The sequence below is a fragment of the Strongylocentrotus purpuratus genome, unplaced genomic scaffold, assembly GCF_000002235.5.
Source record: "Strongylocentrotus purpuratus isolate Spur 01 unplaced genomic scaffold, Spur_5.0 spur5_scaffold_5, whole genome shotgun sequence".
Classification (NCBI taxonomy): Eukaryota; Metazoa; Echinodermata; class Echinoidea; order Camarodonta; family Strongylocentrotidae; genus Strongylocentrotus; species Strongylocentrotus purpuratus.
In genome coordinates this window covers 30741187-30755446 of record NW_022145611.1, presented here as the reverse complement: position 1 = coordinate 30755446, position 14260 = coordinate 30741187, and the positions used below count along the sequence as shown (strand labels likewise).

The 14260-nt window shown below is 36.5% G+C and overlaps 1 protein-coding gene across 2 annotated transcripts; it reads left to right on the top strand.

Annotated features, from left to right (window-relative positions):
• Window positions 1–296: 296 nt before the first annotated feature.
• LOC577190 (ribosomal oxygenase 1) lies at window positions 297–13937 on the top strand. 2 transcript variants are annotated; one of them, XM_030998415.1, is made up of 14 exons: window positions 297–445; window positions 2416–2680; window positions 3262–3392; window positions 4142–4284; window positions 4991–5090; window positions 5281–5394; window positions 5906–6012; window positions 6567–6709; window positions 7150–7244; window positions 7734–7922; window positions 8667–8808; window positions 9743–9960; window positions 10462–10563; window positions 13812–13937. In XM_030998415.1, exons 1-14 carry the CDS (start codon window positions 401–403, stop codon window positions 13932–13934), a joined length of 1917 nt encoding a protein of 638 aa, XP_030854275.1. In that variant the 5' UTR covers window positions 297–400; the 3' UTR covers window positions 13935–13937. The 2 variants fall into 2 exon arrangements, with proteins under 2 accessions (XP_030854275.1, XP_030854274.1); XM_030998414.1 differs by having other exon boundaries at window positions 3259–3392.
• Window positions 13938–14260: the final 323 nt, after the last annotated feature.

The window sequence follows — 14260 nt, the reverse complement described above, 5'->3', positions numbered from 1 at the left end:
CGACTATTTATATTATTATTTTGTTTATTATTCTCAATCCAGGAACTGTTATATCATATTTAGAAAAAATATATATACTTTTTGTTATTTCCTTGCATAATTAATCATATACTTTAAAAATACCTTCCGTTTATAGAGACAATACAACATTAGGCGATTTATTCAGAAATATCAAATAGTTTCATAAATATTATTTCCTCAATCAAAGACAATGCAAGGAAGCAGACTTGCATGTAGCCTAGCCTTGGTAAGCACCGTCGTACGTACCCCACGTGTAGTGTGCTGTACATAACGTATGTAGACTATTCACACTACTTGTACTTGGCACCAGTGCAGTGCAGGCAGTCTCTCTGTGCAGTGTGGGGGTCAATTAACAATAATAAATCAGGCAGCTAAAGAAATGCAATCCAGTGGGAAGAGAATATCAGCTTACGCCGTTTTTAAGGTAATGGAATAACATATTCAGTTGTTATTGTAGAAATCGATCAGAAAAGGTTGATCATCTGGCGTATTGGAATCATCAATGAAAAGGAATTTGGCCCAGTCTTGGTACAGCTACAGACAGTTACGAGCACTGTACACAGAAAGATGTGTATGGGACTACACGAACATGTGGCATAAAAATCGGTCCCAATTTTTATGATTTTTTACATGCCATATTTAGAATATTAAAGATGAAGTTGAGTTCTGGTCATGCGATTGCATTGTGAAAGAAACGGTGTGGAATCGACCAGAAAAGGTTGATCATCTAGCATAGGTCTAGGCCCTAGACCCTATAAGAATTTGTGTGTATTGCAAGGTTCTGGAATCATCAAAATTATAAGAAATTGGCCAAGTCTTGGTAAAGTTACAAACACTGTACACAGAAAGATGTATATGGGATTACACGAACACGTGGCGTAAAAAACCTACCCCCCGAGTTTTACGATGTACATGAGATATTTAGAATATGAAGGCCTTTGAAGAGCCATGCTTTTCAGGGAACATGTCTTATCTGATGTTCTTCCCCACTTGTATAATAAGAATGTTAATGCTCACAAATTATTTTTCACCTCTTCCCAGAACTCGACCTTCTCTTTAAGGCGCTTGAAGAGCCATTCTTTTCAGGGAACATTTTAAATTTTAATTTTTATGTGATGTTCTTCCACACTTGCATGGAGTCTAGATCTAGACCAAGAGGCAAGATCTAATAGTAATAATGGCGCTTGTTCAGAAACCAGTCTTTCCAAAATTTAACCCGTAATTCCGGCATGGAGATACCCTAAAGTAGACTATACTAAAACATACCCAAAATGAAGTAAATATTCATTAAATGTCCAAATAATGATCATGAGTTAAAAGTTGTTACGTTTATTACCTGTATCGTGTCAATTTTATTGTTATTTTTGGAGTATTTTTCGGATAAACGTTGATATAATTAGTTACGGTATACACTTTTTCACAGGTTTCACGGCAAACCGCTGCACAATACAAGTGCATACCGATGGTGGGTTAAGGGTGGGCGCGCGCCTGTTATCTACCGTAATGTCTCAGATCCTCATTACGGTAGATCTCTCCATGCCGGAGTTACGGGTCAAATTTTGGATAGGCTTCTGAACAAGCGCCGAGATAACACTCGTAATCTATTTGTCACCTCTGGCTCTTCCCAGAACTCGACCTCGATACCTTGTCTTTAAGTAAAACTTAAACTTAAAGTGAATTACTTAACTTTTTAAGGATGCAGAAAAAAATTGTACAATTACAAAGTACTGGTACTTTGGTAGAAGATTTGACTGAAATATCATGATTTGGGTATCAGATCAAACAGAAAATCGCAAGCTTTCTCCTCGCACTAATATCTTATACAGTTGAGCTAATGGCAGCCAGCGATAGCAATCAGAAGGGTCCATGTAGTCGCCAATTTGAGAAAATGAGGCTAAGACGGTATGAACGTAATGCGGATGTGCTGGATGTATAATTTAAGTTCTTCGCGCCCCAGTAACCCTGGTGTTATATCCTGACTGATGGATCCTGTCAAGTATCTAGAAGTAGATGTACTCATTTAGGCCAAGATGATTTTGGTCCATTTTTAAAATTAAGATACGATTATACGCCTCTAATAATGAAAACCGAAGTTACTTGAACAGAGTCTGAAGACTGAAGGGCCTAATGTAATGCTTTGTTGGTACTGTTAGTGTTGTTGAACTTGAAGTTATCATTGCAGTTGCTGTTTTTTTTTATTGTTTTTTTTTTAAAGGAAACTCACGATAATATTCCATTTCCATTTCATTATGTCAAGTAGCTTGGGAAGGTGATTTCTTCAGTTGTATTTTACATGCAAATTACTGTTTTTGAAGGATAGATCTAGATATGCATGTTTTGTATTAGACTCATACCTATAAAGTAAACTGTCAATCTCCCACATTATCTCCCTAGGCAAAGCAGAATGCTACACCAAAGAAAGAAGTCCGAGGCAAGGTTCAGAAGCCTGAGGCGTCCACCCCCATCGCTGGTCTCATCAGACAGGGCCAGGGTAAGCTGAAGAAGCTTAGAGAATCTGCTCGCTCCAAGAAGACCAAGAAAGCTGTCAAGAGGTCAGAGGGCACAGTTGGAAGGTTGCAAGCAGATAATATGGACGTCAATGATGATGACAGACCTTCTTCTAGGTTATCAAGTCGAACAAGGCCTACACGAACTGAGGGTACTAGTGGTACTTGATTCTGAAAGTGTATTGGTGCAAGAGTATGGGAATGATTTTTAGTATCAAGTCTATACTGTATTGGTTGAGATGACATAGACAGAAAAATCTGTCTGCCTGGAGTAGTTTTTTAACACATTTTGTCTTTTGACAAGAGGATTTGATGAAGCCAGACGTACGTAGTCTCAGCAGAACATATCCTTGATGAAATAGACTGATTTTTCATTCTAGAAGTGACAGTGCTGTCATACATATGTATACAAAATCTGTATTATTGCCTGTGTAATGGACTGAAAATAAAGCACTTTGTTGTAGACCCTACCTAAATATTCAAAGAGTAATACTAGATTCTGGAGTATCTATACATGTTTAACCTGGTCAAGTGAGAGTAAAAGAATTTATGCCAGATCTCTGTTATGTAACTTATGTTGAGTGCCAAATAATGCTGAAGATTAATCCTTTATCATACTTTGAAATATATTTTTACTAATACAAGGGAGGAAATCATCCTGTGTAATAAAAAATAATATCTGTAATGAACTTAGTGAAACATTAAATTGTCATCATTTGTTTGTAATCAGCAGCGGATTCCAAGCCCAGAGGAAGTAGTCAGAAAAAGCGTAAATCACCTTATACTACAACCCCAGACAAGGGAGGAAGAAAAAAGGTCACACCCACCTTGCAACCAACAGAACCAATTGCAAAACGTCTCAAGGTGTGTTACTCTTGTAGAGTCCAAACTGAAAAGAAGTACTTGAGATGCTAAATTGAAATGAGCTTCAGATTCTCACTGTTATTATTGTCTTACCTGTATTTGACCTTTATTATATAAAAAAAAAATCCCTCCAATTTTCCCTGTTGAATGAGAGATTATTTAACACTTTCTTACGACAAGTCTCCTCTTCATGTAGTCTTTCTTGATCAATTTAGAATACCGGTAGTAGTTTTCATCAAACATTGGTCCTTGATCATGACCAGTTATAAATGACCAGGCATCTACTATTTTCTCTCCTACCTAGTTGAATGCCTAGTATGAAGGAAACCTATTGTAGTTGCAAAGTCACAAGTGCTTGAATGTAGATGTGTTGATTTATGAGTAAATTATGATTATCCTAATTTGTTTCCTTGTTCTTAAACTTCTGTGCATGCCTTAGTATCTCTCTCTACAGCCTATTGCCACAATCTGTTTTTAACAGGCCTGATAATTACCCGATTTAAATCGGTTTTCCCAAATTTTTGTAATCCCAGATTTTACCCTGATTTTCCCTTATTTTCACTTATTTTTCCTATATTTCCCAATTTTTTCCCAATCTTCTTACTCAGAAAGGAGGGAATGTTGTTCGATGCCTTTTTTTACTCAAGGGGGGGGGGGGGGGGGGTTGAGGGATTTTTTTTTAGGGCTCACTATCACCCCTGTTTTTAAGAAGATAATTTTCAAAATATATGACTCTCTAATGTTCTCAGTACCAGGAGAGTGGGAACGAGAGCACCATAGCTGGCCCATCATCCAGTGTATCAGATAACTCGCTGAAGAGAGACAGTCATCAACATGGAAAAGATGTCTTCTCGTGGCTCATATCACCTTTCAAGGTTGAAGACTATTTCAAGTAAGTTTTCAATGACTCGTGCAGGTTAAGTCAATTCAATTTGTCTGTATACATTCATGTTGAAATATATGATCCTGCATGAGATTGTCATCTATTTACATGTCGGTAGATTTGGGTCGACATTGTTTTCATCTGAGATGCATAGTGAAGGCATTATGTAGAACAATTTCCTTCCACTGTTTGTACTTGTTATAATGAAAGAGTCATCTGCATGTTGGTAGATTTTGGACTTTGGTTTACATTGTCTACTTCTGTGATGCATAATGAAGATATTTTATACTATGAATATTCTTACACTGTATGTACTTGTTATAAGGAAGTCAATCCCATTTTAATAAGTTTACATTTTACAAAAGAGCATTCAAATGAATGCTTACAATAGATTACCCCCATTAATTATTTCACTTTCAGTCTATTTGTATGTGTAGAAAAAAGTCTCTATCTAATGGATACAAATAAAAGAAGAGTCTTGTCTTTTTTTTAAAGTTATGTAATTTTATGTATATTCGCGATAATGTTGAATTAGCATAAATAATGCAGTAAACAGAGTGGTATTACTTTAAAAAAAAAAAAAATTTTAAACTTTTCTCCAATTATTTATTGTTAACAAATGATAATCTAGTCTTGATGAATTTAGTGGTGAGAGATGGAAAGTTTCCCATTCAGTTTTGAATGTCAAAAACTCAAAATTGTTTTTTCATTTCAGAAATATATTTGAAAGGAAACCCCTGTTCTTGAAGAGACATAAACCCGGCTATTTTACAGACATTTTCAGCTCAAAAGAACTCAGTAATATTCTTAAAGAGGTAAGTATTCTTCATTTAATCCTTTTTAGCATATTCTTACACTATTATGTATGGTGATGACAGAAAATTGATTACTCATATTACACATAGTGCTTGCTACATTTCTATGTATGTAAGTTTAAGGAGATTGAACTTATGCTGTATTTTTGCAATCATTTGAGTTATAAACTTTTTACATCCATCACTTCAGAATGATGTGCAGTTCACTCGGAATATTGATGTCACCACATACACAGATGGAAAGAGAGAGACACACAACCCAACAGGCAGGGCGCAACCTCAAGTAGTGTGGGACTACTATAACGTAGGTCTACTTGAAGTCTTTAGTAAAGTCTGGTTTGGGACCGCTAAAATGGTAAACCTTGTGTGGAAACAGAGAAAAAGATTCATTTGTTCTGTTGGGGGGGGGGGGTTCAAAGAAATTAGCCCCAAATGATTTCAGCCTTAAATTATTATTTGTTTACTTCATATCAATTTGAATGTTAAATAATGATCAGAATATTTTCATGTATATTGTAACTTGATTTGTGATAGTGATGGATGTTGATACAGGCCTTGACTACTCCCACACATTCACTTCATCACAGTGTACGCATTTGTTCTCATTTGTATCTTTTTGTCTTATAAGGAAAATGTTGTTCTTAAATTGCGTATCTCTGCATATATTTTATTTTTTAAGTGATGTGAAATAAATGAATTTGAATTTGAAAAAAGAATAAAGCTTAGTTTATCGATTGTTTCCCCATGAAGATGAGAGAAAGCTTTCTTTGTGTATATTTGATATAATTATCAAATAATTTGTTTCTTTTGTACAGAATGGTTGTTCAGTGAGAGTCCTAAATCCTCAATCATATTCTACCAGAGTATGGCAACTCTTAGCAGCGCTTCAGGAGTTCTTTGGTTGTTTTGTAGGAGCGAACATGTAAGTGAATACAAATATAGCCCCAAATTCTAGAATTAAAAAGAAAAATTGGTCTTGCTCTTATCAAGTGAATATCCCCTGGAGAAATGTTTACGTTCTCAAATGCCCAACTTCTGTTCAAATAATTTTCTGAGTGCTACCATTAGACTTAAAGTAACTGTTTGGTAGTTGCAAAGTGAAGTACTTTTGAATACGTATATATACTAAATTGACTAGAGAAACAGTGGCACTTTAAAGCGCAATGTACTACTTGTAGCCACTTGCTCCCTCTATATAGAAAACTTCCCCAATTGGTGCCTGTTGGTCCCCCATGATCCTCTTTTTCTTATGTTAATTGAGAGCTGAGTTGATGAGATAGCCATCTGTCAGTGACCATGCTGTGTGGTCTAATCCCTTCTGGCCAAACTAGTACAGACAGCCTTTAAGCACTCGTATTTTAACCGAATATTAGGTCAACATGAATTTAAACATGATAATGTGTAGAACGATTATCCTTTAATGAACAGGTGATAGAAGTTTATTAATTTGGCTTGTTCTTATTTTCGTTTGATCAGTTACCTAACTCCTCCAGGCACACAAGGGTTTGCACCTCACTATGATGACATAGAGGCCTTTGTGCTTCAACTAGAAGGCAAGAAACATTGGAAGCTGTATAACCAGAGGTCACCAGCTGAAGTACTTCCTAGGTTCTCTAGCTGTGAGTTAATAGATCAGAACGAGACAACAAATACAGTAGGAGCCATCATTTGGGGGGGGGGGGGGGGGGGGGGGTAACAAATTTCACAAATTGTAGGATCTCAAACTTACTGAGCTGGCAATGCATGTTAAATGTGTATTGTCAGTACCGGTAATCCAGTGTTTATTTTCAAGAACACAACAACTTGTCAAAACAATGTCTGTTAAATCTCAATCAGCTATATCTGCAGAGATTCTAGAGGCAACACTTTGTTCCAATTATTGATTTCTACAGACAATTAACTATGATAATGGTTTTATACATTCATTGTTTGTGTAATCATTACCTCAATGCACTTCAAATTCAGCCTTGGATTAAAATAACCTATAAGTACACTGGAAATCTCATGTTTTGAAAGTGTAGTCCATTGATTCCTTTGGTTTTTTTTCATCATCTTCTAGCAAACTTCACTGATGCTGATATTGGTCAGCCAATCTTAGACACAACCCTAGAGCCAGGAGATCTTCTCTACTTCCCAAGAGGAGTCGTCCATCAAGTAGGTGCATTTTCTTTCATTTTTGCTTCTTGGCTATCTTTCCCTCACTCTGAAGATTTGAATATTAGTCATAGCCAACGCCCCTGGCGGTGTGCGTTTGACTAGGGGGAATAAATAAATCACTATTGAATATGTTTGTACCTTTTCCGTGTCTCTCTTCATTTTAACATCAGTGAATTGAGATATCATGTGAGAAAAGAAAATATATACTATGTGTACAAACTGTACATTTATTCTTTAACTGGATTCATTTATATGTTTATATATTTAAATTTGTTTACATTTCGTGTTAATGATCCTGTATTCAGTTGTGCTCTTCTAAGGCATGACCCCATCAGAGATCCCACTCTCTTTCTATATCTTTACATTAATCATTCAACAAATATTGTGAGCAAAGAAAACAACTCTGCATAGAAGTGGGTCTTCTGTAGGGGCTCCTTTGAAGTTCACTTAAATTCTCAATGAAACCACTGTTCATTTTCTATGCAGGCAAGCACTCCCTCCGAGACCCACTCTCTTCATATCACGATATCAGCATGTCAGAAGAACACATGGGGTGACTTGATGGAGCATGTCCTAACCAGAGCACTCCATGTCGTTAGAGAGGAGAACATTGATTTCAGGAAGTCTCTACCTACCGATTACCTCAACTATATGGGTGTGGCTCATGAGGATCTGGTAAGGAATCTTCTTCTTCTTCTTCTTCAAGATAATCTGCCTCCTTTAATACTGAAGATTCTTGCAGATGCTGATATACTTGGCCTGATTGGGGTTCGCAGTTGGACCACTACACCGGAATTTCCCCCTACTTTTATATGAATAGTGCAATGTGTTCTTAACGTGCAAGGTGGTGACTCTCCTGTACACGGATGGGGCCTCTATTTAATGTCCTATCGAAGGAACTTTATGAATTGATTCAAGTAGGAAAATTTAGATTGATGATGCCTGATAGATACCTTTTGCCAGTGATAATTTTACCAAAATTGCCTTTGGTTACTCTCTAAATCGTTAACAATTGTATAAGATTATGATTTAGAGTAGGTTCCATCGATTATAGAATTGAAATTCTGTGTAAGTCTAGTTGATTATTATATGACTAGTTGATTATTATATGACATTATATTTGTGCTAGGTATTCTCAACCTCAACCTCAACCTCATCCAACTAGTGAATAGAATAAATTCATACAAGGAACTTTTACTTATGTTCTGAGCTGTACTTTCTGCTGCTAAGGTAATGCAAGATGTATAAAGTTCTAAAAACTCGATGTTGTGTGATAATTTTACTTCATACACTCTGAGCTTTCACTGATTCAGACACTGTTGGACTAAACTTACAAAATGTACTGTTTTGGTAAGATATTAGCATTGAATATGTAATCATATAATTAGAAACTATCTGGTATTTTATGTTTTTGTATAGGATGATGAGAGGAGACAACCATTCATGAAAAAGATTGGTGACCTGTTCTCAAAGCTACTAAAATCTGCTCCTATAGATGCTGCAGCGGATCAGATGTCTTTAGAATTCTTCCACACCAGTCTTCCCCCTGTACTTGAAGAAGGTATATTTTCATTCATCAACAGATTTTTGTCATTGAGCAATGAGTTAGTTCTCATTTCATCCTGATACATGCAGAAACCTTGTTTTTTTTTAGGGAATATGCCTGTTGGTAATATCATAAGTAGAGAGTAGAGAGAGCCAACATGATGTACACGATGTAACTGTGCTTGAAATATATCCAATGATGTCTAGTGTGTCAAACCCAAATACTTCACTGGTGTCCTTTACCAAGGCACTGTCTGGCATTTGCCTCTCTCTCCCCAGGATTTGATTGGCCAAGAGAACCAAAAGTGTGGACTAACATGCTAATACTTGATTACCATTTTGTAAATAATATAACAAAGGAATATTACTTGTACTTATTAGCATGTGATGTGTGTACATGTGGTTATGTCGAAATAACAGTGCAGGGAGTGGCTCAAAACTAATAATGTCATTAAATATACCTAGATTTTGTTTAGATTTCCGAGTATTAAAGAGAAGGTTGAGTTCTGGGAAGAAGTAAAAAATAATTTGTGAGCGTTATCATTGTTATTATGCAAGGGTGGAAGAACATCAGATTAAACATGTTCCCTGAAAAGCATGGCTCTTTAAATGCCTTCATATTCTAAATATGACTTAAAGCATCGTAAAAATCGGGGGGTAGGTTTTTTCGCCATGTGCTCGTGTAGTCCCATATACATAATTTTGTGTACAGTGCTTGTAACTTTGCCAAGATTTGGCCAAATTTCTTATCATTTTGATGATTCCAGAACCTTGCAATACACACGAATAGATGATCAACCTTTTCTGATAGATTCCACACCGTTTCTTTCACAATGCAATCACATGACCAGAACTCGACTTTATCTTTAAGTGATGATTGTCTGACTCTTTTGTGTAAAATTTTATGATGTCTGACAGCATGTGTACATATTTGTCATTCTCTTTGGCAGCTGAGGAATCCTGCAGTGTTTTTGGTGAGAGCGCATCCTGCAGGAATGGCAAAGTATCAGGCATCGTCCAGCTTGGTGAAGACGACCAGATAAGGCTACTGAGGAGGAACATCCTTAGACTAGTCCCTGAAGAAGACAAGGTCCTGGTCTATCATTCATTAGAAAACTCCAGGGTGTTCAAAGAAAAGGAGCTTCAGTATTTTGAGATACCTCCAGAGGTGAGTTATGTCATTTAGTGTGTTGTCACAGATCACCATGTCAATTGAATTTTTAAATAGCTTGAAATGCTTTTTTAAACAACTTCTTGCGTTTTATGTTTTCTATTAAATACTCTAATATATTGTGATTATCCCATTTGACAGCAATAAATTTATAGGAAGTAAGAATTCAACAAACTTTGGATTTTTTTTAATACCTATGTGGCCCAAGACGATGTAGAAGGACTGAAAAATCTTGGGATTCTTATAGGTATACCATTAATTATTGTCCAAATCGGACAATATAAGCAGAAGCTAAAGGAACAAGCGCACTGGAAAGTAGACATAAAGCCATTTATATACAGTTTACTTGTGTTTACATTAGTTAAATTTATATAATTAAATTGAAAATGAGTACATGAAATCCTGATTCCATGACCTAAGCCAGTGCTGTAGATCACATTTCGAGTTGTTTATTTTACCTAAAATGTAACAACATGTTCATTGGCTTTCTCTATTCAGCTTGCACCAGCTGTAGAACATCTCCTCCACAGCTATCCTGACTATGTACCTGTGAGCAACCTGGCTGATCAGTTACAACCTGTAAATGACGAGATAGCTGATGTGAGTACATAGTCATACCCGTTATGTAATCGTACACCTTGACTATTAGATCCATTTGATAATGGTCTTTGAATTCTTCAAGTTTTCATGTGTGTTTTATTTATAATCCTTTTCTTGTTGACTATGGTATGTTGGTAAAGAAAGTATATGATGGTAAATGAATAGCCTGGAGGATTGTGTCTCTGAAGATATGGCCTTTGGATGAAAATGATTGTTTCCTATTACAATCTTTGAAAACCTGTGGGCTGTTTTCAAGAATTTTCAAGAGTTTTCAAGACTGATTCTGCACTTAAATTAGATATCTAGAAGCTTCGGGCATATTTTTGTCTCGCCTGCGTAACAAAAAGCGAGACATAGACGCCGCTTTTCCGGTGACGGCGACGGCGGCGACGGCGTCAACATCAAAAACTTAACCTAAGGTTAAGTTTTTGAATTTTTGATATCATTTTTAAAGTATAAGTTCTAGTCAATGAAACTTTGACTATAGGGTAATCAAGTATCCCCAATCATGTGAGTAGAATTTCAAGATCACAAAGTCAAGGTCAAAGGTCATTTCAGGTCAACAGACTTGGACTATGTTGTAGCATCATCATCGAAAACTTAACCTAAGGTTAAGTTTTTGAATTTTTGATATAATTTTGAAAGTATAAGTTCTTAGTCAATGAAACTTGGACTATAGGGTTATCAAGTCTCCCCAATCATGTGAGTAGAATTTCAGGTCACTAAGTTAAGGTCAAAGGTCATTTAAGGTCAACAAACTTAGACTTTGTTGTGGCATCAACATCAAGATTTTCAAAATGCTTCTTCTTCGTTATTTTTCAACCGATTTTGATTCTGATTGTTTCATATGATAGGGCTAGGAGGGGGATTTAAAATTTCTACACAGAATCGTGAAATTCATTATCTATGCTAATTTATGCAAATTTATTCGAAATCACAAAAAAGGCTTCTTCTCCTTCATTTCTCGACCGATTTTGATTTGGTCTGCTTTATATCGTAGAGCTAGCTTTGGTACACTAAACTTCTACACAGAATTTTGAAATTGTTGTCCATTAATTAATTATGGTTATTTATGCAAATTTATTCCAAAAATAATAAAAATTGCTTCTTTTCCCTCATTTCTTGACCGATTTTGATTTGGTTTGCCTTATCTGGTAGAGCTAAATTTGGAACACTAAACTTCTACACAGAATTGTGAGATTTTGCTCCATTGATTATTTATGGTACTTTATGCAAATGAAATGAAATTATGTTCCTTCCAGGGCATCAAATTTTTATTTTTTGTCCAGTTCAAAAGTGTACCACATAAAATTTACGATATTTGTTGTTGCGAGATGCGGATGAGCACTACGTCATTGACGTTCTGGTTTATCATATTGAATTGCGTTATGCAGGCGAGACCGCCGAGAGCGTTTCCCTTGTTTAAAGCTGGGATCCTGTTCTTACCTCTCTTAAAGGTGAAATTCAAAGAAAATCACAAATATGTCAACTAATGTATCACTAGAAACTGGTAAGCTAACAGATGGCCTTCGTACAAGTTTGAGGTCAGCTACATATCGGGTGATTTATAAAAATAAAAATACAACCACCTCCATAGCAGCTGGGATATACGAGAGATTCGCCAGAAAAATAACGATGTTTTAATGACGTCACAACAGGGACCAATACTGCCCAAGCAGACGACATCCCATAAAGAATGAACATAATTGCAAAGCTATTATTTGTCAAATTATAATGAGTTTAGTGTATATAAATGCACTGGCACGTCAAACCGATCAAAAGGGGACATGACCCGATTCTGATAACTAAAATCTTATGCTTGTTAATACACAGGATAGGGGTTAATTAACAATCAAAGAAACCAGCCTTTCAAATTGAAAAGCCCCCGGATTGATATTAAGGACGGCATTTGTTCCCTCTTAAAACGCCGAACATACCGCGGTGTCTGCAGCTGAATATACAATGGCGTCTTATTTTGTTTACAAGCGACAGATTCCTTTATTTTTGTATCGCTGCATTTGTCATCAAAATAAAACCATGCGCGGGGTTTAGAGTGAGGCAATAGATTATACATTTAGCCTGGCGGTAGTGAAGTAAGAGAAAGAACTCAAGAGAAGATGAAAATACAGGCACTGAAAATGTGTGAGATGTCATGGTACATCGTCTGCTTGTGCAAATCATGTCCCTGCTGTGATCTCACACATCTCAGCCAGGCGCGGATCCAGGATTTCTTAGGGGAGGGGGCCCAACTTTTTTTTTTTTTTTTGCTCCCGAAAATTTGAAAATCGCGCCGGCCGAAAAGTCGCTCAGTGGGGGGGGGGGGGGGGGGGGGGGGGTACAGAGCACAATTTTTTTTTTTTTTTTTTCTTTTGCTCCCGAAAATTTGAAAACGCGCCGGCCAAAAATTCGCTCAGTGGGGGGGGGGGGGGGGGGGGGGGGTAGTGAGCACATTTTTTTTTTTTTTTGATCCTCAAAAAATTTTCAATTTGCACCCCCCCCGGGCCCCCCCCCCCCCCCCTGGATCCGCCACTGATCTCAGCAGCGTTCGGAGAGCTATTCAGGTGCTATGCCGGGGCTGTATTTAAGCGTTTTGTAATTTATAATAATCATTACTTCGAATGTTTCCAAGCATTGAATTTTGATAACCTTGTCGAATCAAAGTTTCAACTTTGCAATAATGAAAATAAAGCTAGATTTAAAATCAATGAATATCTACTTTAAAGACACTCAGTAGTTAGCTCTCATGGGGAATTCAACACCGTTCGGGTATTTACCAATAAGAGGTGCTGTCAAGTGTCAATCACCAGAATTAGCCTTGAGTTTTATGACCACCAGGCCATATGTAACGTACTGCGTTTTCCACCCATTCCCCCACATGGTAAAGTCATTATCTCACTTTTCCGACACCCGAAGACTTTCGATAGACAAGGGGGTATTTCTTGATTGCCCAATGGGTTCGCTGTGTGCAGGCCTAATACATGTAAACACGTTAATGATCTTTATTATCCACCAAGTCTGGTGTCTGGAATTATGGCCTTCTGCACATGGAAACTGACGAGTGACTCACTTTAACATGTTGTATGGTGTTGAGTTAACAGTTTGCGGTGCGTATTTTGAAGTTAAAACAAACTATGAAGAAAACATTGTTGTATATATTTTTGTTAATATTATTATGTGACTTTGTAATAACTTTTTTTTCCTTCTTTTTCTTCTTCTACTTTTTTTAAAATACTCTTTTTCTGTTGCAGCCAGAGGACCTTGCACAGACCCTGTATGAAAAGGGTTTACTGATGACCAAATTCAAGTTGGAACCTTCAGTGTCATCAAGCTCAGATGGTCACAGAGAAGTGACTATTCACCAGTCCAGATAGTTGCAAGCATGAGATATGATTATCTGTATAAAAAATAATTGCATCAGAGCATCTATAGGCTTTGAATGAAAACAATTGTAAATCAACTTTCCATTCAGTAGAAATGATCGCTAGCTGAAATCTTCCGTATAATCCAGATTCAAAGATTACAGTATAATCACGTTGATAAAAAGCATCAGAAATTTGTTTTAAGGAATAAATTAAATTTAGTGTGATTGAAAAGTGATAACTGATTGCCATAGATTTTTAGTAATGAGGGAGGATTTAATTTCTGTAAATATGTACATACATAATCTAATTTGTGTTTTTATGCCTCCGTTACGAAG